The sequence below is a fragment of the Scyliorhinus canicula genome, chromosome 9 (genome assembly GCF_902713615.1).
Source record: "Scyliorhinus canicula chromosome 9, sScyCan1.1, whole genome shotgun sequence".
Classification (NCBI taxonomy): Eukaryota; Metazoa; Chordata; class Chondrichthyes; order Carcharhiniformes; family Scyliorhinidae; genus Scyliorhinus; species Scyliorhinus canicula.
This window is the reverse complement of record NC_052154.1, coordinates 197843888-197869705: the sequence shown is the minus strand read 5'-3', so window position 1 is coordinate 197869705 and position 25818 is coordinate 197843888. Positions and strand designations below refer to the sequence as shown.

Here is a 25818-nt window from a genome sequence, read left to right as displayed (position 1 = left end):
TGTCCATGTACATAGATCCCTGAAAGTTGCCACCCAGGTTGATAGGGTTGTGAAGAAGGCCTATGGTGTGTTGGCCTTTATTGGTAGAGGGATTGAGTTCCGGAGCCATGAGGTCATGTTGCAGTTGTACAAAACTCTAGTACGGCCGCATTTGGAGTATCGCGTACAGTTCTGGTCGCCTCATTATAGGAAGGACGTGGAAGCTTTAGAACGGGTGCAGAGGAGATTTACCAGGATGGTGCCTGGTATGGAGGGAAAATCTTATGAGGAAAGGCTGATGGACTTGAGGTTGTTTTCGTTAGAGAAAAGAAGGTTAAGAGGTGACTTAATAGAGGCATACAAAATGATCAGAGGGTTAGATAGGGTGGACAGCGAGAGCCTTCTCCCGCGGATGGAGGTGGCTAGCACGAGGGGACATAGCCTTAAATTGAGGGGTAATAGATATAGGACAGAGGTCAGAGGTGGGTTTTTTACGCAAAGAGTGGTGAGGCCGTGGAATGCCCTACCTGCAACAGTAGTGAACTCGCCAACATTGAGGGCATTAAAAAATTTATTGGATAAGCATATGGATGATAATGGCATAGTGTAGGTTAGATGGCCTTTAGTTTTTGACTTCCCATGTCGGTGCAACATCGTGGGCCGAAGGGCCTGTACTGCGCTGTATCGTTCTATGTTCTATGCCCAGGTCTCCCCAGAATAATGAAACTGCCCAGACCTCCCCAGGATAATGAAACTGCCCAGGCCTCCCCAGTGAAACTGCCCAGACCTCCCCAGAATAATGAAACTGCCCAGGCCTCGCCAGGATAATGAAACTGCCCAGGCCTCCCCAGGATAATGAAACTGCCCAGGCCTCCCCAGGATAATGAAACTGCCCAGGCCTCCCCAGGATAATGAAACTGCCCAGGCCTCCCCAGTGAAACTGCCCAGACCTCCCCAGTGAAACTGCCCAGACCTCCCCAGGATAATGAAACTGCCCAGGCCTCCCCAGTGAAACTGCCCAGACCTCCCCAGAATAATGAAACTGCCCAGGCCTCGCCAGGATAATGAAACTGCCCAGGCCTCCCCAGGATAATGAAACTGCCCAGGCCTCCCCAGTGAAACTGCCCAGACCTCCCCAGTGAAACTGCCCAGGCCTCCCCAGGATAATGAAACTGCCCAGGCCTCCCCAGTGAAACTGCCCAGGTCTCCCCAGAATAATGAAACTGCCCAGGCCTCCCCAGTGAAACTGCCCAGGCCTCCCCAGTGAAACTGCCCAGACCTCCCCAGTGAAACTGCCCAGGCCTCCCCAGGATAATGAAACTGCCCAGGCCTCCCCAGGATAATGAAATTGCCCAGGCCTCCCCAGGATAATGAAGCTGCCCAGGCCTCCCCAGGATAATGAAACTGCCCAGGCCTCCCCAGTGAAACTGCCCAGACCTCCCCAGTGAAACTGCCCAGACCTCCCCAGGATAATGAAACTGCCCAGGCCTCCCCAGTGAAACTGCCCAGACCTCCCCAGTGAAACTGCCCAGGCCTCCCCAGGATAATGAAACTGCCCAGGCCTCCCCAGTGAAACTGCCCAGGTCTCCCCAGAATAATGAAACTGCCCAGGCCTCCCCAGTGAAACTGCCCAGGTCTCCCCAGAATAATGAAACTGCCCAGGCCTCCCCAGAATAATGAAACTGCCCAGGTCTCCCCAGAATAATGAAACTGCCCAGGTCTCCCCAGAATAATGAAACTGCCCAGGATTCGCCAGGATGATGAAACTGCCCAGATTCACGGTGATCATGGGGGACTTCAATATGCAGGTGGATTGGGTAAATAACGTAGCCAGTGGATCCAAAGAAAAGGAATTCATGGAATGCTTACAAGATGGCTTTTTGGAACAGCTTGTCATGGAGCCCACAAGGGAGCAGGCTATTCTGGACCTAGTGCTATGTAATGAACCAGACTTTATAAAAGATCTTAAAGTAAGGGAACACTTCGGAAGCAGGGATCATAATATGGTTGAGTTCAGTCTGCAGTTTGAAAGAGAGAAGGCAAAATCGGATGTAATGGTGTTACAGTTAAATAAAGGTAATTACGAGGGCATGAGAGAGGAACTGGCGAAAATCGACTGGAAGCAGACCCTAGTGGGGAAGACAGCAGAGCAAAAATGGCAGGAGTTTGTATGCATAATTGAGGACACTGTACAGAGGTTCATCCCCAAGAAAAGAAAGATTATCCGGGGAGGGATTAGACAGCCATGGCTGACAAAGGAGGTCAGGAAATGTATCAAAGAAAAAGAGAGATCCTATAAAGTGGCCAAAAGCACTGGGAAATCAGAAGATTGGGAAGACTACAAAAACAAACAGAGGTTAACAAAGAGACAAATAAGGAAGGAGAGGATCAAATATGAAGGCAGGCTAGCCAATAATATAAGAAATGATAGTAAAAGTTTCTTTCAATACATAAGAAACAAACGACAGGCCAAAGTAGACATTGGGCCAATTCAAACTGATTCCGGAAGGCTAGTGATGGGAGACGAGGAAATGGCTGGAGAACTTAATAAGTACTTTGCGTCTGTCTTCACAGTGGAAGACATGAGTAATATCCCAAAAATTATAGAGGGTCAGGGGGCTGAGTTGAGTATGGTTGCCATTACAAAAGAGATGGTGCTAAAAAAGCTAAAAGGTCTTAAAATTGACAAATCTCCTGGCCCCGATGGGCTACACCCTAGAGTTCTGAGGGAGGTGGCTGAAGAAATAGCGGAAGCGTTGGTTGAGATCTTTCAAAAATCACTGGAGTCAGGGAAAGTCCCGAACGATTGGAAGATCGCTGTTGTAACCCCCTTGTTCAAGAAAGGATCAAGACAAAAGATGGAAAATTATAGGCCAATTAGCCTAACCTCGGTTGTTGGTAAAATTCTAGAATCGATCGTTAAGGATGAGATTTCTAAATTCTTGGAAGAGCAGGGTCGGATTAGAACAAGTCAACATGGATTTAGTAAGGGGAGGTCCTGCCTGACGAACCTGTTAGAATTCTTTGAGGAGGTGACAAGTAGGTTAGACCAGGGAAACCCAGTGGATGTGGTCTATCTGGATTTCCAAAAGGCCTTTGATAAGGTGCCACACAGGAGGCTGCTGAGTAAGGTGAGGGCCCATGGTGTTCGAGGTGAGCTACTGGCATGGGTTGAGGATTGGCTGTCTGACAGAAGGCAGAGAGTTGGGATATAAGGTTCTTTTTCGGAATGGCAGCCGGTGACCAGCGGTGTCCCACAGGGTTCAGTGTTGGGGCCGCAGCTGTTCACCATATATATTAATGATCTGGATGAAGGGACTGGGGGTATTCTAGCGAAGTTTGCCGATGATACAAAGTTAGGTGGTCAGGCAGGTAGTGCTGAGGAAGTGGGGAGGCTGCAGAAGGATCTAGACAGTTTGGGAGAGTGGTGCAGGAAATGGCTGATGCATTTCAACGTGAGAAAATGTGAGGTCTTGCACTTTGGAAAAAAGAATCCAAGCATAGACTACTTTCTAAACGGTGAGAAAATTCATAATGCCAAAGTACAAAGGGATCTGGGAGTGCTAGTCGAGGATTCCCTAAAGATAAACATGCAGGTTGAATCTGTGATTAAGAAAGCGAATGCAATGTTGTCATTTATCTCAAGAGGGTTGGAATATAAAAGCAGCGATGTGCTTCTGAGCCTTTATAAGGCTCTGGTTAGGCCCCATTTGGAGTACTGTGTCCAGTTTTGGGCCCCACATCTCAGGAAGGACATACTGGCACTGGAGCGTGTCCAGCGGAGATTCACACGGATGATCCCTGGAATGGCGGGTCTAACATATGATGAACGGCTGAGGATCCTGGGATTGTATTCATTGGAGTTTAGAAGGTTAAGGGGAGATCTAATAGAAACTTACAAGATAATACATGGCTTAGAAAGGGTGGACGCAAAGAAACTGTTTCCGTTAGGCGAGGAGACGAGGACCCGTGGGCACAGCCTTAGAATTAGAGGGGGTAAATTCAGAACAGAAATGCGGAGACATTTCTTCAGCCAGAGAGTGGTGGGCCTGTGGAATTCATTGCCGCGGAGTGCAGTGGAGGCCGGGACGCTAAATGGCTTCAAGGCAGAGATAGATAAATTCTTGATGTCGCGAGGAATTAAGGGCTACGGGGAGAATGCTGGTAGATGGAGTTGAAATGCCCATCAGCCATGATTGAATGGCGGAGTGGACTCGATGGGCCGAACGGCCTTACTTCCACTCCTATGTCTTATGGTCTTCCCAGGATAAAGAAAACGATTCTTAAATGTAATAACATAAAAAGAAACAAAATAAATAATTAATGCCAAAAAGAAAAAGAAATCCAAGATGGAGGAGCTTGCATGGGGAGAGTTTACCCTCAATCTGAACAAGGACTGAACATATCAATCCCCTCTCTCCTATGCCCCAATCCCACTCAACCTCCCCAGTAACCAAATGAAGGAAACAAATCACATTCCTCATAACTGACTCAATACGATCCTGCTAGATCAGGGTAATGATACAGTCCCTGCTAGATCAGGGTGATGATACAGTCCCTGCTAGATCAAGATAATGATACAGTCCCTGCTAGATCAGGGTAATGATACAGTCCCTGCTGGATCAGGATAATGATACAGTCGCTGCTAGATCAGGGTAATGATACAGTCCCTGCTAGACAGGATAATGATACAGTCCCTGCTAGATCAGGATAATGATACAGTCCCTGCGAGATCACGGTAATGATACAGTCCCTGCTAGATCAGGGGAATGATACAGTCCCTGCTAGATCAGGGGAATGATACAGTCCCTGCTAGATCAGGATAATGATACAGTCCCTGCTAGATCAGGGTAATGATACAGTCCCTGCTAGATCAGGATAATGATACAGTCCCTGCTAGATCAGGGTAATGATACAGTCCCTGCTAGGTCAGGATAATGATACAGTCCCTGCTAGATCAGGGTAATGATACAGTCCCTGCTAGATCAGGGTAATGATACAGTCCCTGCTAGATCAGGATAATGATACAGTCCCTGCTAGATCAGGATAATGATACAGTCCCTGCTAGATCAGAATAATGATACAGTCCCTGCTAGGTCAGGGTAATGATACAGTCCCTGCTAGATCAGGATAATGATACAGTCCCTGCTAGATCAGGGTAATGATACAGTCCTGCTAGATCAGGATAATGATACAGTCCCTGCTAGATCAGGGTAATGATACAGTCCCTGCTAGATCAGGGTAATGATACAGTCCCTGCTAGATCAGGATAATGATACAGTCCCTGCTAGATCAGGGTAATGATACAGTCCCTGCTAGATCAGGGTAATGATACAGTCCCTGCTAGATCAGGATAATGATACAGTCCCTGCTAGATCAGGATAATGATACAGTCCCTGCTAGATCAGGGGAATGATACAGTCCCTGCTGGATCAGGGTAATGATACAGTCCCTGCTAGATCAGGGTAATGATACAGTCCCTGCAAGATCAGGATAATGATACAGTCCCTGCTAGATCAGGATAATGATACAGCCCCTGCAAGATCAGGATAATGATACAGTCCCTGCTAGATGAGGGTAATGATACAGTCCCTGCTAGATCAGGGTAATGATACAGTCCCTGCTAGATCAGAATAATGATACAGTCCCTGCGAGATCAGGGTAATGATACAGTCCCTGCTAGATCAGGATAATGATACAGTCCCTGCTAGATCAGGGGAATGATACAGTCCCTGCTAGATCAGGATAATGATACAGTCCCTGCTAGATCAGGGTGATGATACAGTCCCTGCTAGATCAAGATAGTGATACAGTCCCTGCTAGATCAGGGGAATGATACAGTCCTGCTAGATCAGGATAATGATACAGTCCCTGCTAGATCAGGATAATGATACAGTCCCTGCTGGATCAGGGGAATGATACAGTCCTGCTAGATCAGGATAATGATACAGTCCCTGCTAGATCAGGATAATGATACAGTCCCTGCTAGATCAGGGTGATGATACAGTCCCTGCTAGATCAAGATAATGATACAGTCCCTGCTAGATCAGGGGAATGATACAGGCCTGCTAGATCAGGATAATGATACAGTCCCTGCTAGATCAGGGTAATGATACAGTCCCTGCTAGATCAGGATAATGATACAGTCCCTGCTAGATCAGGATAATGATACAGTCCCTGCTGGATCAGGGGAATGATACAGTCCCTGCTAGATCAGGATAATGATACAGTCCCTGCTAGATCAGGGTAATGATACAGTCCCTGCGAGATCAGGATAATGATACAGTCCCTGCTAGATCAGGGTGATGATACAGTCCCTGCTAGATCAAGATAGTGATACAGTCCCTGCTAGATCAGGGGAATGATACAGTCCTGCTAGATCAGGATAATGATACAGTCCCTGCTAGATCAGGATAATGATACAGTCCCTGCTGGATCAGGGGAATGATACAGTCCTGCTAGATCAGGATAATGATACAGTCCCTGCTAGATCAGGATAATGATACAGTCCCTGCTAGATCAGGGTGCTGATACAGTCCCTGCTAGATCAAGATAATGATACAGTCCCTGCTAGATCAGGGGAATGATACAGTCCTGCTAGATCAGGATAATGATACAGTCCCTGCTAGATCAGGGTAATGATACAGTCCCTGCTAGATCAGGATAATGATACAGTCCTGCTAGATCAGGATAATGATACAGTCCCTGCTGGATCAGGGGAAGGATACAGTCCCTGCTAGATCAGGATAATGATACAGTCCCTGCTAGATCAGGGTAATGATACAGTCCCTGCTAGATCAGGGTGATGATACAGTCCCTGCTAGATCAAGATAATGATACAGTCCCTGCTAGATCTGGGGAATGATACAGTCCTGCTAGATCAGGATAATGATACAGTCCCTGCTAGATCAGGATAATGATACAGTCCCTGCTAGATCAGGATAATGATACAGTCCTGCTAGATCAGGGTAATGGTACAGTCCCTGCTAGATCAGGATAATGATACAGTCCCTGCTAGATCAGGGTAATGGTACAGTCCCTGCTGGATCAGGGTGATGATACAGTCCCTGCTGGATCAGGATAATGATACAGTCCCTGCTGGATCAGGGTGATGATACAGTCCCTGCTAGATCAGGGTAATGATACAGTCCCTGCTAGATCAGGGGAATGATACAGTCCCTGCTAGATCAGGATAATGATGCAGTCCCTGCTAGATCAGGATAATGATACAGTCCCTGCTGGATCAGGATAATGATACAGTCCCTGCTAGATCAGGGGAATGATACAGTCCCTGCTAGATCAGGATAATGATGCAGTCCCTGCTAGATCAGGGGAATGATACAGTCCCTGCTAGATCAGGGTAATGATACAGTCCCTGCTAGATCAGGATGATACAGTCCCTGCTGGATCAGGATAATGATACAGTCCCTGCTAGATCAGGGCAATGATACAGTCCCTGCTGGATCAGGATAATGATACAGTCCCTGCTGGATCAGGGTGATGATACAGTCCCTGCTAGATCAGGATAATGATGCAGTCCCTGCTGGATCAGGATAATGATACAGTCCCTGCTAGATCAGGATAATGATACAGTCCCTGCTAGATCAGGATAATGATACAGTCGCTGCTCGATCAGGATAATGATACAGTCCCTGCTAGATCAGGACAATGATACAGTCCCTGCTAGATCAGGGTAATGATACAGTCCCTGCTAGATCAGGGTAATGATACAGTCCCTGCTAGATCAGGATGATACAGTCCCTGCTAGATCAGGATAATGATACAGTCCCTGCTAGATCAGGGTAATGATACAGTCCCTGCTGGATCAGGGTAATGATACAGTCCCTGCTAGATCAGGATAATTATACAGTCCCTGCTAGATCAGGATGATACAGTCCCTGCTAGATCAGGGTAATGATACAGTCCCTGCTAGATCAGGGGAATGATACAGTCCCTGCTAGATCAGGGGAATGATACAGTCCCTGCTGGATCAGGGTGATGATACAGTCCCTGCTAGATCAGGATGATACAGTCCCTGCTAGATCAGGATAATGATACAGTCCCTGCTGGATCAGGGTGATGATACAGTCCCTGCTAGATCAGGATAATGATACAGTCCCTGCTGGATCAGGATAATGATACAGTCCCTGCTAGATCAGGGCAATGGTACAGTCCCTGCTGGATCAGGATAATGATACAGTCCCTGCTAGATCAGGGTAATGATACAGTCCCTGCTAGATCAGGGTAACGATACAGTCCCTGCTAGATCAGGGTAATGATACAGTCCCTGCTAGATCAGGGTAATGATACAGTCCCTGCTGGATCAGGGTGATGATACAGTCCTGCTAGATCAGGGTAATGATACAGTCCCTGCTAGATCAGGATAATGATACAGTCCCTGCTAGATCAGGGTAATGATACAGTCCCTGCTAGATCAGGGTAATGATAGAGTCCCTGCTAGATCAGGATAATGATACAGTCCCTGCTAGATCAGGATAATGATACAGTCCCTGCTAGATCAGGATAATGATACAGTCCCTGCTAGATCAGGATAATGATACAGTCCCTGCTAGATCAGGATAATGATACAGTCCCTGCTGGATCAGGATAATGATGCAGTCCCTGCTAGATCAGGGTAATGATACAGTCCTGCTAGATCAGGGTAATGGTACAGTCCCTGCTAGATCAGGATAATGATACAGTCCCTGCTAGATCAGGGTAATGGTACAGTCCCTGCTGGATCAGGGTGATGATACAGTCCCTGCTGGATCAGGATAATGATACAGTCCCTGCTGGATCAGGGTGATGATACAGTCCCTGCTAGATCAGGGTAATGATACAGTCCCTGCTAGATCAGGGGAATGATACAGTCCCTGCTAGATCAGGATAATGATGCAGTCCCTGCTAGATCAGGATAATGATACAGTCCCTGCTGGATCAGGATAATGATACAGTCCCTGCTAGATCAGGGGAATGATACAGTCCCTGCTAGATCAGGATAATGATGCAGTCCCTGCTAGATCAGGGGAATGATACAGTCCCTGCTAGATCAGGGTAATGATACAGTCCCTGCTAGATCAGGATGATACAGTCCCTGCTGGATCAGGATAATGATACAGTCCCTGCTAGATCAGGGCAATGATACAGTCCCTGCTGGATCAGGATAATGATACAGTCCCTGCTGGATCAGGGTGATGATACAGTCCCTGCTAGATCAGGATAATGATGCAGTCCCTGCTGGATCAGGATAATGATACAGTCCCTGCTAGATCAGGATAATGATACAGTCCCTGCTAGATCAGGATAATGATACAGTCGCTGCTCGATCAGGATAATGATACAGTCCCTGCTAGATCAGGACAATGATACAGTCCCTGCTAGATCAGGGTAATGATACAGTCCCTGCTAGATCAGGGTAATGATACAGTCCCTGCTAGATCAGGATGATACAGTCCCTGCTAGATCAGGATAATGATACAGTCCCTGCTAGATCAGGGTAATGATACAGTCCCTGCTGGATCAGGGTAATGATACAGTCCCTGCTAGATCAGGATAATTATACAGTCCCTGCTAGATCAGGATGATACAGTCCCTGCTAGATCAGGGTAATGATACAGTCCCTGCTAGATCAGGGGAATGATACAGTCCCTGCTAGATCAGGGGAATGATACAGTCCCTGCTGGATCAGGGTGATGATACAGTCCCTGCTAGATCAGGATGATACAGTCCCTGCTAGATCAGGATAATGATACAGTCCCTGCTGGATCAGGGTGATGATACAGTCCCTGCTAGATCAGGATAATGATACAGTCCCTGCTGGATCAGGATAATGATACAGTCCCTGCTAGATCAGGGCAATGGTACAGTCCCTGCTGGATCAGGATAATGATACAGTCCCTGCTAGATCAGGGTAATGATACAGTCCCTGCTAGATCAGGGTAACGATACAGTCCCTGCTAGATCAGGGTAATGATACAGTCCCTGCTAGATCAGGGTAATGATACAGTCCCTGCTGGATCAGGGTGATGATACAGTCCTGCTAGATCAGGGTAATGATACAGTCCCTGCTAGATCAGGATAATGATACAGTCCCTGCTAGATCAGGGTAATGATACAGTCCCTGCTAGATCAGGGTAATGATAGAGTCCCTGCTAGATCAGGATAATGATACAGTCCCTGCTAGATCAGGATAATGATACAGTCCCTGCTAGATCAGGATAATGATACAGTCCCTGCTAGATCAGGATAATGATACAGTCCCTGCTGGATCAGGATAATGATGCAGTCCCTGCTAGATCAGGGTAATGATACAGTCCCTGCTAGATCAGGGTAATGATACAGTCCCTGCTAGATCAGGGTGATGATACAGTCCCTGCTAGATCAGGGTAATGATACAGTCCCTGCTAGATCAGGATGATACAGTCCTGCTTCATCAGGGTGATGATACAGTCCTGCTTTATCAGGGCGATAATACAGGCCACCACACTCATATTTCGAACCGAGTGCAGGAAAAAAAGACAATAAATAACCAACATGATCAACAGGGAGCAATGTCCAGGATTACATCAGAACCACAGGGCAACTTGCAAGATCAAGCCATCCTGCATGTTGCACGTGGACAGAGGATAAGGCAGGATCAACGAGCGCTATTCAGGATCTCTCTGGGATGCCAACGATTGAAGCACGCGACACCATCACTTCCACCATGCCGTCCGTCCGAGACCCAGGCAGTCCACAATCTAGACCCCAGCCAGGGGAAACAACACTGGTGGTCACGGCCATTCCCAAACCCTCGGGACAAGCATCAAGAACAGGACGTCAAGGGACCAGTAATTGGTGGGCCAGACCAACCTCCGGCCTCGAAGACAGGATACGTTGTGCTCCATCGAATGTGATACACTCGACCTCAAAAGCAGAGCCGCTAATTTTCAAACACAATCGGGACCCCTCCTCTCACTCCTCGCTCGGGACCAGGCTCAGCGACACTCCCCACCCAACTCCCCTCTCCCGAACCAGGCAGGACGGACCCCAGGCAGGACGCACCCTGCAACAGGATTCCGACAACACAAACGTGGGTCCTCAACAGGGAAACTGCTCGACCATTCTAAAGTGCCCCGCAATTGTTCAAAGTGAGCGATAATGACCTGCACCAGAGCCAAGATCCTCAGTCAAAAAAAAAAACATCTTCAATGTCAGCCATCATCCGGATACACGCATCATCGCCACTGCACATGGAGCCCCACCCCAGTCACCACATAGTGAGGGTCAACTCAGCAATAACCGTGCCACTGCACATGGAGCCCAAACCCCGGTCACCACATAGTGAGGGTCCACTAAGCAATAACCGTGCCACTGCACATGGAGCCCCACCTCGGCCCACACAGTGAGGGTCCACTCAGCAATAACCGTGCCACTGCACATGGAGCCCCACCCCAGCCACCACACAGTGAGGGCCCACTCAGTAATAACCGTGCCACGGCCCCCGGAGCCCCACCTCGGCCCACACAGTAATAACCGTGCCACGGCACGCGGAGCCCCACCCCAGCCACCACACAGTGAGGGCCCACTCAGTAATAACCGTGCCACGGCACGCGGAGCTCCACCCCAGCCCACCGCACAGTGAGGGCCCACTCAGCAATAACCGTGCCACGGCACGCGGAGCCCCACCCCAGCCACCACACAGTGAGGGCCCACTCAGCAATAACCGTGCCACGCACGCGGAGCCCCACCTCGGCCCACTCAGTAATAACCGTGCCACGGCACGCGGAGCCCCACCCCAGCCACCACACAGTGAGAGGCCACTCAGTAATAACCGTGCCACGGCACGACGGAGCCCCACCCCAGCCACCACACAGTGAGGGCCCACTCAGTAATAACCGTGCCACTGCACGACGGAGCCCCACCCCAGCCACCGCAGTGAGGGCCCACTCAGCAATAACCGTGCCACTGCACGCGGAGCCCCACCCCAGCCCACCACACAGTGAGGGCCCACTCAGCAATAACCGTGCCACTGCACGACGGAGCCCCACCCCAGCCACCGCAGTGAGGGCCCACTCAGCAATAACCGTGCCACGGCACGCGGAGCCCCACCCCAGCCCACACAGTGAGGGCCCACTCAGCAATAACCGTGCCACTGCACGACGGAGCCCCACCCCAGCCACCGCAGTGAGGGCCCACTCAGCAATAACCGTGCCACGGCACGCGGAGCCCCACCCCAGCCCACACAGTGAGGGCCCACTCAGCAATAACCGTGCCACGGCACGCGGAGCCCCACCCCAGCCCACCGCACAGTGAGGGCCCACTCAGCAATAACCATGCCACTGCACGCAGGGCCCCACCCCAGCCACCACACAGTGAGAGCCCACTCAGCAATAACCGTGCCACGGCACGCGGAGCCCCACCTTGGCCCACCGCACAGTGAGGGCCCACTCAGCAATAACCGTGCCACGGCACACGGAGCCCCACCCCAGCCCACCACAAACAAATCAGATTTTCCACATTTTATCTTGGCTCTTACGTTCAGAAACTGGAGTATAAAAGTAGAGAAGTGTTGTTGCAATTGTGTAGGGTGTTGGTGAGACCACATCTGTAGTATTGTGTCCAGTTTTGGTCTCCTTATTTGAGGAAGGATGTGGTGGCATTGGAGGCAGTTCAGAGTAGATTCGCCAGATTGATTCCGGGAAACAGTTGACATATGAGGAGAGATTAAACAGTTTGGGTTTATACTCTCTGGAGTTTAGAAGGATGAGAGGGGATCTGATCAAGGTATATAAAATACTAAATGGGATTGATAAAGTAAACGTAGACCAAATGTTCGCCCTTGTGGGCAATCTGGAATGAGAGGTCACGGATATAGTGTTGCAGAAGAATATCGGAGACCATGTTTTGTAATATATATTTTTATTCACATGTCCGTTCATATTTGGTTTAGTTAAATGTACAAACACACAAGAGCAAGCCAGACCTCACTGGGAAATAGAGACGGGTTAATTCAGACATCTAGGCAGACAGCAATCAACACAGGCCATCTACATCAACAATGGCTAAGTCTGAAAAACCCTGTTTGAATAAACAGAACAATCAGGGAAACTGCATTAGAACAGAGTGTTCTACAATCCAGGAAAGATTGTTATCTCTGAATGAACTTTCAGGGGGGGCTGTTAACACCCCATCACAGCAAGGAATAATCCTTTGACATGCTAAATGGGGGCCAAGGATTGTCCGAAAATGCAATTATCACGGTTGTGTCAAACAATGTCTGTACTTAACAAGATTATGCAAACCATCCGGTATTCAGAAAATGAATGAACACGGTAAAAACTAGGTTTTACAATGTTTTCTGACTATCTGTACTCAGTAAAACAAATTAACATATCAATATGGAATTTTACGACATCAGACAATGTAACTGACCATTGCACTGTACAATGAGAGAGAGACAATGACCCGCAGGAAATGCAGAGTTCGGGCCTCAGCAGCTTTATCGCCCACATGCATGTGAAATAAAGACATTTCCTTAAAGTTCAACACAATCTCCAGCACTCAACCTGAATTCCCTCCAACATATAGGTTGAGAGGCGACAGATTTAAAACTGAGATGAGGAGGAACTACTTCTCGCAGAGGATGGCGATTTGTGGCCCTCGTGCCCCATAGTGCGGTGGAATCTGAATCATTAAATGGTTTCAATAAGGAGATAGATAGATTTCTGATAAGAAAATGGGGTAAAGGTATATGGGGGCCAGGTGGGGAGGTGGATTTGAGACCAGGAAGAGATCAGCCATGATCTGATTGAATGGCGGAGCAGGCTCGAAGGGCTGAATTGCCTACTTCTGATCCAAATTCCAACATTCCTATGAAACACCAGTCAAAAACTTAGAGATATAGCATATCATGTAATCCAGAAAAAGACAAATATGAAGTGTGCACCAGGATGAAATGATGGATTAAAGGATGAGCAGAGTAAGAGGTCACAAAAACACATCCGCTCCCATGCTCACATCACGTGAGCCCTCCCATATGTGGATATTTTGATAAGAAACTCGCAGCTTGAGAGAGTATGGAGAAGTGTTGAATTATAATAGGAATTTGGATTTGACCCAGGAAGTGAGTGCACAAACGTCACACACATGACAGACCTAATTTCCCCACATCAGGTTAGATTGATTTGAAAGTACTTCACATTTGGAGGATTCTATACATATTATCTTAACCATTATAGAATTAATTCACCCACAGTTGATAGCGGTGTCCCACAGAAGAGACAGTAGAGCTTGCATCATAGCTGCAAACAACACAAGCTTATTCCCTCAAAGCTGACTGGTCGACAGAGGAAGGCTCTAATACCTACTGCCAATCGGCGATACTTACAGGTGACAGTCATGACGGTGGGCAAATCTAATTTAGAAAAAGGTCTTTCAACAATTTGTCCTGGAGTGTCGAGGAATGAAATCTGTGCTGGACACAATCTGACTCAAAGATCCATTTGAGTGGATCCAACTCCTCCATGAAGAAGTTGGAACGGAAAAGAAAGGAAAGAGTGATGGTTGAATGGATATTAAAACCGGTACCGGACCCAAGGTGAAAATGTATGAATCTTCAACAAAATTAAAAACAGAAAATGCTGGAAAAATCCAGGCCTGGCAGCACCCATGAAGAGGGAAACCGAGTTAACGTCTCGAGTCCATGTGACTCTTCCTCAGAGCTGATGAGAGATAGGCATGTGGTTGCTTTATCCTGTTGGAGAGGGTTGGAGCAAACTCGAACACCAGGGATTGGTGTTCCTGAGCTCTCACCTTCCCTTGGTCTTCTATTTTGCTCCATCCCTTTAACAGTATAAAATTCATCATATTTCTACCTCTCTTCAGCTCTGAGACAGACTCAAAACATTCAATCTTTTTCTCCACAGACGCTACCAGACCGGAGATTCTCCTCATAATTCCTGTTTTTATTTCAGATTTCCAGCATTCTCAGTATTTTGTGTTGATTACTCATACAGAAATTGGCAGATATCACCTGGGATAGTGCAGCCAACGTACCCGGCACTGCTCCACTTGCCCTGGTCTACTCAACAGCAAAATAACCTTGCTCAGGAGGCGCCACATTGACGTGGTAGATACCCACCTATTGGAAATCATAAGGATTATTTCTGGGGCTTTGAGACCAATACAGCTTGAATGGTTTCCTGTGCTCGCACAGATTGAACCTCTTGATATCTGCAAGGAAATCATCCTCCACAAAAAACACTACAGGCTGATAGTTAACAAAGCAAGGCCCATTGGAACAGGATCTCAAAAAAACTTGTCTCAAATCCTGTGGTCCCTATTAGAATACACTCCACACCCTATAATCTGACAACAGCCCATCTCTCGATGGAACACTGCCTCGTTGACTGCAGACATCACCACCCACAACCTTGGAACTGACGTCTCAGGTTACAACCTTCCACAGAGAATCTGGATATACTCAATTCCCCAACCTCTAGCATCTGATTGTACGACAATGTGGATACAAAAAAAAAAGTTTCTGATGGAGAAAATAAAACTACAATTATAAGTGTTATGGGCCAGGATTTAGAGAACCCCGAAGTGTATCATGGAGTTCACCTGACACACAACTTTTAATAGATTGTGGTATCGGGAGCACACGGCCCACTCTACAGCAGAAATGGAAAAGTATTTTTTAAAGTAAAACAATGGTTATTCTATGAACTCAAGTTAACCTTTTCAAAACATAGTGAACATCTTAGCAACCATCAATTCAAATATAACCCCCAAAGAATACAACACTAAGTAATCCTTAATACCTTCCCAAACAACATCAAGACAAAAGAAACACCTTTTAACAGAAACACATCAGGTTTACATTCACTACTGAAAACATTTATAATTCTGAATTCACCAAATGGTCAAGAGATAGTCTTTTCATGGCAGAGAGATCAACAGTGCACCTGCTCTGTCTGGCTTCAGCTCCAACACTGAAAATGAAACTAAAACACAGCCTGCAGAAAACAGCCTAAAATGAAAGTAAAAAGCTGACAGACAGACCAGCTACACCCACATTCTGCCATCACTGATAAAGACTCATTTCTTAAAGGTACATTTCTTAAACACTCATTTCTTAAAGGTACTCTCACATGTCAGTTAAGCAACAGCTCATTGGATGCACAAATATTTCCCACCAACAGGTTAGCCATCCTGGCAATTCTTAGAGAATGCATTTTGCTCCTATCATGTCATTATTTTCTGATTCATTGAAATCAGTAGAATATTCAAGAATTATAAGTGGATCTAGTCCGTGAACTTTGTCTACAGTTCGATACAAATAGCACTGGTTTCTTGTCCTGAGGACTTGTACCAAGCTTGGATTAATACTCACCAAATGTGAACTGCACGGCTCGGTATTTAATATTGCAGCCATCTAAAATGGCCACCTGCAAAGGACCATGGGAACTGTGGTCAGCTTGAACACAGATAAATACACAGCCTCTGCGTATTGTGCAAAGAAGCCAGACCTGACTGAAACTTGTATCCATTAAGAGTCAATCACCATTTCCCCCAGGACAATAGAGTTTGAATCGAGGAACGGCAACAGTAGCAGACTAACCGGCGCCACTTCCCCTTATTTGGAAAGGCCTACGTGCCTGAAACAATGACAGCTAAGACCCGCCCAGCCACCGAGGTATCCGCCCCTTAATTGGCCAGGGTCAATGAGGGTGATCGAAACCCTATCGATCCATTGGATCTGGATATAGGACTGCCAAAAAGGGCGCAAAAGAGGAGAAGGATAAGAAGCCCTGCGCACTCAGGAACAGCCTCTTTGGGACCGGCTTGTGCGCAACCAATTGCAGCAGAACAACCAGCCAAGTTCAAGGACCAGCGATCGCTACCTGAAGGACGAGCCCAGCCGAGACGAACCTGACGACTTCCAACCGACCCACGTGGACACAGATAAAGGCCTTATCTCCCACACAGAGCTGGTCAGCCCCAAGTTAAGTAAAGGTTATCTGAGTTATGAGGTTTGGTACGTAGCCGCATGAAGCATTGCATATAAAACAAGTGTGCTTGTTAATAAACTGTCTTTGGAACTAATATACTGGTTGTGTGGTCATTTGGTCAATATAAGAAACAGCTTGTGATTCACATAGAAATAAAGAAGTCAACAATAAGATATGGGCAGCACGGTAGCATTGTGGATAGCACAATCGCTTCACAGCTCCAGGGTCCCAGGTTCAATTCCGGCTTGGGTCACTGTCTGTGCGGAGTCTGCACATCCTCTCCGGGTGCTCCGGTTTCCTCCCATAGTCCAAAGATGTGCAGGTTAGGTGGATTGGCCATGATAAATTCCCCTTAGTGTCCAAAATTGCCCTTAGTGTTGTGTGGGGTTACTGGGTTATGGGGATAGGTTGGAGATGTTAACCTTGGGTAGGGTGCTCTTTCCGGGAGCCGGTGCAGACTCGATGGGCCGAATGGCCTCCTTCTGCACTGTAAATTCTATATGTAAATTCTATATGATACAAAACAAAAACAAGTTGTTCAATAGTGAGAAATGTGCATCCATACAGAACCATGACCATGGGATAGTATGCCAAAGGAATCTTAGATGAGTTCAGCTTTGTTTTAAGTGTCTGAAGCGACAGACTATAGTGCAGTGGCTTTGCTAATCCCAAGGTTTAGTTGAAAGGAATTCAGGTTCACCAACAACTCAATATCAAACAGGTGTTCTGTCAGTTGGAGCTACGTACTGAAACTAAGCAAATTATTGAATTTAATTGGATGAGAAATAATACAAATAAGGAAACGGTAAAAGGGGTGAAATCATAGCTTATATTCTATTGTAGTCTTGGAGGGAGGAGGCTGCCGGTTTCAAGTGGAATCTTCATTTTATATCTGCATTTGGAAAATTGCAAAAACTCTTCTGGCAACAAAAGCAAGGCTGCGTAACAAGTGCCCCATAAATAACCATGTGGATAGGATCAGAGGAACTGAGACAGGAGGAGCCTTGTGAAGCATAATAGCACACACCCATTGGTCAAATGGACTGTCCCGCCGCTGTCACTCTCGCCTGTCCCACCACTCCCGCCTGCCCCTCCGCCGTCACTCTCGCCTGTCCCGCTGCCGTCACTCCCGCCTGCCCCTCCGCCGCTGTCACTCCTGCCTGCCCAGCCACTGTCACTCCCGCCGCTGTCACTCCCGCCTGTCCCGCCGGCGTCACTCTCGCCTGCCCTGTCGCCGTCACTCCCGCCTGCCCCGCCGCTGTCACTCCCGCCTGCCCCGCCGCTGTCACTCCCGCCTGCCCCTCCGCCGCTGTCACTCCCGCCTGCCCCGCCACTGTCACACCCGCCTGCCCCGCCGCTGTCACTCCCGCCTGCCCCGCCGCTGTCACTCCCGCCTGCCCCGCCGCTGTCACTCCCGCCTGCCCCGCCGCCGTCACTCCCGCCTGCCCCGCCGCCGTCACTCCCGCCTGCCCCGCCGCCGTCACTCCCGCCTGCCCCGCCGCCGTCACTCCCGCCTGCCCCGCCGCCGTCACTCCCGCCTGTCCCGCCGCCGTCACTCTCGCCTGTCCCGCCGCCGTCACTCTCGCCTGTCCCGCCGCCGTCACTCTCGCCTGTCCCGCCGCCGTCACTCTCGCCTGTCCCGCCGCCGTCACTCCCGCCTGCCCCGTCACTCCCGCCTGCCCCTCCGCCGCTGTCACTCCCGCCTATCCCGCCACTCCCGCCTGCCCCGCCGCCGTCACTCCCGCCTGCCCCGCCGCCGTCACTCCCGCCTGCCCCGCCGCCGTCACTCCCGCCTGCCCCGCCGCCGTCACTCCCGCCTGCCCCGCCGCCGTCACTCCCGCCTGCCCCGCCGCCGTCACTCCCGCCTGCCCCGCCGCCGTCACTGTCGCCTGCCCCGCCGCCGTCACTCCCGCCTGCCCCGCCGCCGTCACTCCCGCCTGCCCCTCCGCCGTCACTCTCGCCTGACCCTCCGCCGTCACTCTCGCCTGTCCCTCCGCCGTCACTCTCGCCTGTCCCTCTGCTGTCACTCTCGCCTGTCTGTCCGCTGTCACTCTCGCCTGTCTCTCCGCTGTCACTCTCGCCTGTCTCTCCCGCCTGTCCCTCCGCCGTCACTCTTGCCTGTCCCTCTGCTGTCACTCTCGCCTGTCTCTCCGCTGTCACTCTCGCCTGTCTCTCCGCTGTCACTCCCGCCTGTCACGCCACTCCCGCCTGCCCCGCCGCTGTCACTCCCGCCTGTCCCTCCGCCGTCACTCTCGCCTCTCCCTCCGCCGTCACTCTCGCCTGTCCCGCCCCCGTCACCAATTCAAGCTTGGTATCTATTCATGGTCACGACTTTCTGCCATGGGTCTTCCTCTGACTAACTGGTGAGCCACAGATCTTCAAACATAAGGGACAGGGTGCCCCATGAGGCAGTAGGATACAGGGTGCTGATTTGCTTCCTTTTGTGTCCTTCTCTACTGCTTCTCTGCATCATCATTACGGTAAGTGGACACAAAGCATGATGTAGTTTGATGGACAAGTTATCATTTTGAACTGCTGCCAGCAAGCTCCCCGTCAATGCTGCCAAGCTCCAAGGAGAGCTCGAGCCTTTGAAGCATTTTTTTGGTCCTCCTCTTGAATGCTAGCCATTTGAGAGTTGAGAAAACAGGACGTTGTGGGAGAGATGCTTTTCAGCAATACGGACGTAGTCTCCAGTCCATATATTTCCTGCTGTAAAACATATACAATGAATATGAAATGTTAACATGTGGGCGGTGAGACAGTCATTAGCACTGCTGCCTCACAGCGTCAGGACCCGTGTTCAATTCCAGCCTCGGGTGGAGTATACACTTTCTCCCCGTGTCTACATGGTTTCCTCCAGTTTCCTCCATAGTCCAAAGCAATGCAGGTTAGGTGGATTTGCCAAACCAGCAGTGGTTCGCACTGTTGCTTCACAGCGCCAGGGCCCCAGGCTCGATTCCCAGCTTGGGTCGTTGTCTGTGCAGAGTCTGCACATTCTCCCAGTGTCTGCATGGGTTTCCTCCGGTTTCCACCCACAAGTCCCAAAAGACGTGCTTGTTAGGTGAATTGGACATTCTGAATTCTCCCTCTGTGTACCCGAACAGGTGCCGGAATGTAGAGACTAGGGGATTTTCACAGTAATTTCATTGCAGTGTTAATGTAGACTGAGGCAAGGTGGAGGGAGACAATGTTATTCAGATGGAAGTAAAAGCTCTTTGTAATGAACAAAATATAGAAGAATGGAACAATGCAATAGAGAAGGGGGAATCTTGGCCCAAGGTCAAACAGTATTATTAAATCTGTGTTAAAGGAGAACACTTGAGAATTTTCAACATGGAATCTTTTTCATCATTTACATTCCTCCTATCCAAATTCAAGAAGAATTCAGAATCATCCAGCCTTGGTTCTGCTCGCTTCTACTCATTTTCAAACAAACTGGGTTGTTCCAATATATTAATGCGTTCAACACACACGGTGGATGATTAAGTTATGTTGATCATAATTTTAATGCAATTTCACGAAAACTGTAACTACTCACCCAAGTGGGCCTCAATTAGGGACGTGTAATAGAAATCAAACAACCTACCTCACCCACTTGCAAGATGCAAGTTTTAAAGTTTGCACACCTTCAATGTCAGATTGGGGAGAATTGTCTGGAGTACAGAGTGGTCACAATCGCTACACCCAAATCACCGTGTGACTGCCTCCAGTTACCTTTGAACAGGTCACCTGTACCTCAGCTCTGGAAAAAGTGTGTTAAAAATTGAGCCCAAAAGAAAATGATTGGTACACAAATCATGAAATATTTACATATAGCACACCCATATTTACAGTCAGGTTACATAGAAGTATTGTCCGTGACTGGCTCTGCATCCTGTTCAACCAGGATAATATTGTTTTTTTCCCAGCTGAAGACATATTTTTATGCTCATTAGTCTAGCACATGCACAGCTGAAGCCTAATAAATTAGATCTAAATCAATTCTCTAAATAAATGCACCTTGCTTATTTGATAACAATTATATTCATGATGCCCACTGACAAAGCACTGGAGAAGCCTTTTTAAAGTTTTACACAATTGTACAACAGAAAACCTGGAGCCAGCAAATAAGCAGAAACATAAATGTTAAATTGTGCAGCATAAAACAAATGATACAGTTCAACAAATGTTCGTATCTTGACTAAAATAAGCTTGAACAGCTCCTGACCGTGGGCGGGTTCTCCACGAACCGGTGGGGCGGACCACTCCGGCGCCAAGGGGTGGGGCGGACCACTCCGTCGTCGGGCCGCCCCTAAGGTGCGGAATCCTCCACACGTTCAGGGGCTAGGCCAGCGCCGCAGTGTTTGGCGCCGCACCAGCCAGCGCGTAAGGGCTTGGCGCCATGCCAACCGGCGCCGAAGGGCCTCCGCCGGCTGGCGCAAATTGCCGCATGCGTGGGAGCGCCAGCATGTGCTGCCGTCATCCCAGAGAATGCGCAGGGGGGTTCTTCTCCGCACCGGCCATGGCGGAGGTTGACAGCGGCCGTTGTGGAGGGAGAGTGCCCCCACAGCACAGGCCCGCCCGCGGATCAGTGGGCCCCTATCGCAGGCCACGCCACCGTGCAGGCACCCCCCGGGGCCAGATCCCCCCCCCCTCCGCCCCTCGGCAATTTTCCGGCCCAGCGGGGGGTCAGAGAATCCCACCCCTTATGTCCATTAAAACCAGTGTGACAATTACAATTTATCAAACTATTAAAAACTTCCAATTAAACATGAGGCATTATTACAGAATTTGAATAAAACTGATAGAAACAAATACAACTGAAATTTTTGCTATTCTGAGATTATACGGAAATCACATGTAAACCATTGCATGATTTATTTTTAGATTTTGTGTATATTTTTTTGTGCTTTTATGTTAAAGACCACTCACTCCTAAAAATGGAGTACATCTTTCTGCATCATGTGTACCATAACATGCCAGAGAATCAGACAAACCATTTTACAGCACTTTGTTCACTGGATCTGACACAAGCCCGATGATCCCCGAGTCTTCAGAAAGCAGAATACTATAAAACTATGACTTGGATATAACTACAAAAGAGGTAAATTAATAATCTTAGCAGAGGAGAAAGAATACTGCAGTCCATTAAGGCCTTATTCTCAAATACAGAAAGTACACAAATATTTAATTAATTTTACGGGTTTTAACTAAGCATTGGTAATCTTAACATGGAGATTTATAACGATTCACGGAATTTCAGTACACGATTTTCGTGTATGACAGTATACTGCAGCATACAAAGTGGTGGCATCATTCAGCAAGATAAACCCCAGTTACTCTGAGAAATTCAACTGAGAGGAAAAGAAAATTCAAAATGCATCGATCAACATTCCACAGGAAAACAACAGATGCCTTCGCTAGGGAGAAGAGTTTTCCCAACTAAATTCCAGGATTTCCACAATTTTTTTCAAATGCAATAAAATGTCACTTTGCATGCAATACCAAAGCCACTAATGAGGAGTGGTTTCTCCTTGCAAAGTAATCAAACCATATTTGGATAGCAACAATATTTTTGCACACCGGACCTTAATTAAGTATGTCCTACAGTCTGGAGAACCAAAACATCATATCTTAAATAGCAGAGTTTGATTTTAATGGTGACCAAACTTCTTTTAGTTCCATGTTCCTGCATGTCTAGATCATCAAATCATAACACAATGGGAAACAAAGCAGTTCTAACCTTGCAAAAAAATAGTTCCCCAGAGTTCTGAGTGTTACATCTTCTTCGCTACAAAACACACCTTAATATAAAACTCAAAAAAGCATTAGCTTCCAAATGTTCAATTTTTCTTTGTTCAAAGTCAGAAACACACTGCTATTTCCTTTCATTACAACCAAGATACAGAATGCACCCAGATTCAACCCTAACCCTAACATGCAACTTCTTAGTTACTGCTGCAAGCTATTAATCCATGATGGTCTTGTCGCATGAATTCATCTCCAAAGAAAAGGGGGATTGGACAATCTAGGCTATTGAGTGGGTGGCATGAGTGGCCCTCCTTCATCTCAGTGGGCTGCAAGATTGGAATCGGCTTGTTCACTAACTCTGACCCCATGAATAGAATTAAATATATTTAATACACGCCAAATATTTCACAATGAGTTATAGATAATGATCATTTATATATTAATAGAACCATCAACTTCAAATGGTAAACACAAAATAAATATCTATACTTGGGACGCAAAGGGAGTACACGGCTCTCACAGTCAGTGTTGTGAGTAATCAGCACCCACCTCACTTGTCCTTCTTTACATGCGAATCAGTTCAGTCACACCGATAGGAAAGAAACTATGCGGACGGAAATCAGCAGAATGTGGCAACCCTGAACATGGGCAACGGTCAACAAAATGGTCTTGCTGGCCACATTCAAAACTCATTTGGCCCCCGGGCCGCAGGTTGGCCTCATTGAGCTATAATATGGACCAGCATTCCTCAGTAATAGTTGCTGCAGTGTAGTGATATATTTTATACAACATTTCTCCAAGCCAATAGTTAAGAGTACCTTCTGGGGGCTCCTCTTTAAGATAAGGTGGCACATCTTCATAAGTGCTTTCTTTCACAGCTGTCAGATCTGCCACACTTTCAGTTATGTGAGCTTGTCTTTCTGGCCCCTGTTTGAAATAAAAGAAAAATAAGATTATATATCATTAATACTTACAAAAGGGTCAGCTTGAATGAAACTACAAAAGTACCTGTCCCTAATATCCCACAATCATTAAATGCCCAAAGATTTCCAAGCATTCCAAATCTGAATCTCTCTTGTAAAAATTCTTCAATGGATATAGAAAAGATTGGGGTGGGGACAGAGTTGAGTGAACGGTATTGTTATTTAAGCTGAAACATCTCAGAATTCACATTCTAATCAAGAGAAGTGATTGGGTGTTCTGTAAGGATCTTTCCTGTTTATTCCCTTATTGCCCCTTCTTTTTATTTTTGCGGTTACATTTTTGATCCATGCATGATTGATGAACAAGTCTCTTTAAGACAAGCAGGCTGTATCTTTAGAGAATCCAGACGTTACAGGGAAGAACACTTTGCTAGTCTATGCTGGTTTAAACTGGAGTTGCAGACGTGTCAGCACCAGTGAGAGAATTGGGCTGAGACTCGGTTTCATTGATTGAATGAATTAGCCTAAAAGACCGTATTTTGCCTGATAACAGGTAGGGTGGAATTTAATAGAAAAATTTCTAATTGTGGCAGATTTTGCAGGGAGTTTCCCGCCAGCTCTACCGGAGAGATCCACACCGCTATCAAACGACACTTGGTGACTTTTCTGGGCCCTGGGAAGTTTCTCACTGGTTTAGACCACACTTTTTAGCTCTGTGGAGCTGAACTCAAGAGATCAGGGCGCCGTTTTGAACGGGTGCCCCGATCATCAAAAAGTGAGCTTGTGGGTCCCCCACACCCATGGGCATTACCCCACACAGCCGCTCCACCCACCTCAGCCCAAGTGAGGCCACCCTGGTATAGGGTCCCTGGGGGCCCTGCCTCTTCAGGGCCTAACACACCCCCTTCCAGCCCCTCCCTCCAGGACCCCCATGCATCAAAACCCCAACCTCCCAGAGGCCTCGACATACCTGTCCTGCAGCCCCCCACCCTTCATAACCACCCTCTAGCCTGCTTTCATAGGCATGGCATGCCTTGGCCCTGCCACCCAGGTCACGTTGCTCTCTCGCTCGAGTGCAACGTGGCCAGTAGATCGCGCCAATAGATCTGCTTTTCAGAGTCTTTGGGAATTTCAGTTTTGATTCTGGCAGCACAGAGTTAAGACTCTAACTTTCTCCAGAAAAGCTGCTGCGAGTGCTTTACTGACAACCCTCTCCAAAAAGCTAGAGTGCCTTATATCTGAAACCAAAGACCCAGGATCCATTTCCCCTCTCCAGAGGAGCTGGGAGTATTGCATTTCTAAACTACAGGGACCTGAATGAAGGCATCTACAAAGTCGACCATTCCAGGCTGCAAACAGAGACTTTAACCTCCCAGCTTGCTGTGAAGGAAGATGTGCTGAAAACTATCTGAATCAAAGACGCTTTCTCCTTTTACTTACAATTTTTACCCTTTCCACCTCTGTGTTTTTCTGTCTTCTGTGTGTGTGTGTGCGTGCGTGTGCATGTGCGTGTAGTGGGTGAGGGCTAGTTAAAATAGGGATAACTACCCCAAGATCCATCAGTTCCTCTGAGCTTCCCAGGGCCCTGTCTTTCATTACATGCTCCCTATTCAGTTTCTTCTTCCAAAGTGCATCAGCTTGCACTTATTGATCAGGGTTAAATACCATCTGCCGCTGCTAGAACATAGAACATTACAGCGCAGTATGGGCCCTTCGGCCCTCGATGTTGCACCGACCTGTGAAACCATCTGAAGCCTATCTGACCTACACTATTCCATTTTCATCCATATGTCTATCCAGTGACCACTTAAATGCCCTTAAATTTGGCGAGTCTACTACTGTTGCAGGCAGAGCGTTCCACACCCCTACTACTCTCTGAGTAAAGAAACTGCCTCTGACATCTGTCCTATATCTATCACCCCTCAATTTAAAGCTATGTCCCCTCGTGTTGGTCATCACCATCCAAGGAAAGAGACTCTCACTGTCCACCCGATCTAACCCTCTGACTATCTTGTATGTCTCTATTAAGTCACCTCTCAGCCTTATTCCTCTCTTAACGAAAACAACCTCAAGTCCCTGAGCCTTTCCTCGTAAGACCTTCCCTCCATACCAGGCAACATCCTAGTAAATCTCCTCTGAACCCTTTCCAAAGCTTCCACATCCTTCCTATAATGTGGTGACCAGAACTGCAC

General features: G+C 47.8%; 1 protein-coding gene across 1 annotated transcript in view; it reads right to left on the bottom strand.

Annotated features, from left to right (window-relative positions):
* LOC119971996 (transmembrane protein 263-like) overlaps positions 1-25818 on the bottom strand; it is a 317266-nt gene that overhangs the window by 261565 nt on the left and 29883 nt on the right. The window contains exon 2 of the mRNA XM_038808424.1: positions 23522-23630. Coding sequence (XP_038664352.1) covers positions 23522-23630 — 109 coding nt within the window. The remainder of the gene's footprint in view (positions 1-23521; positions 23631-25818) is intronic.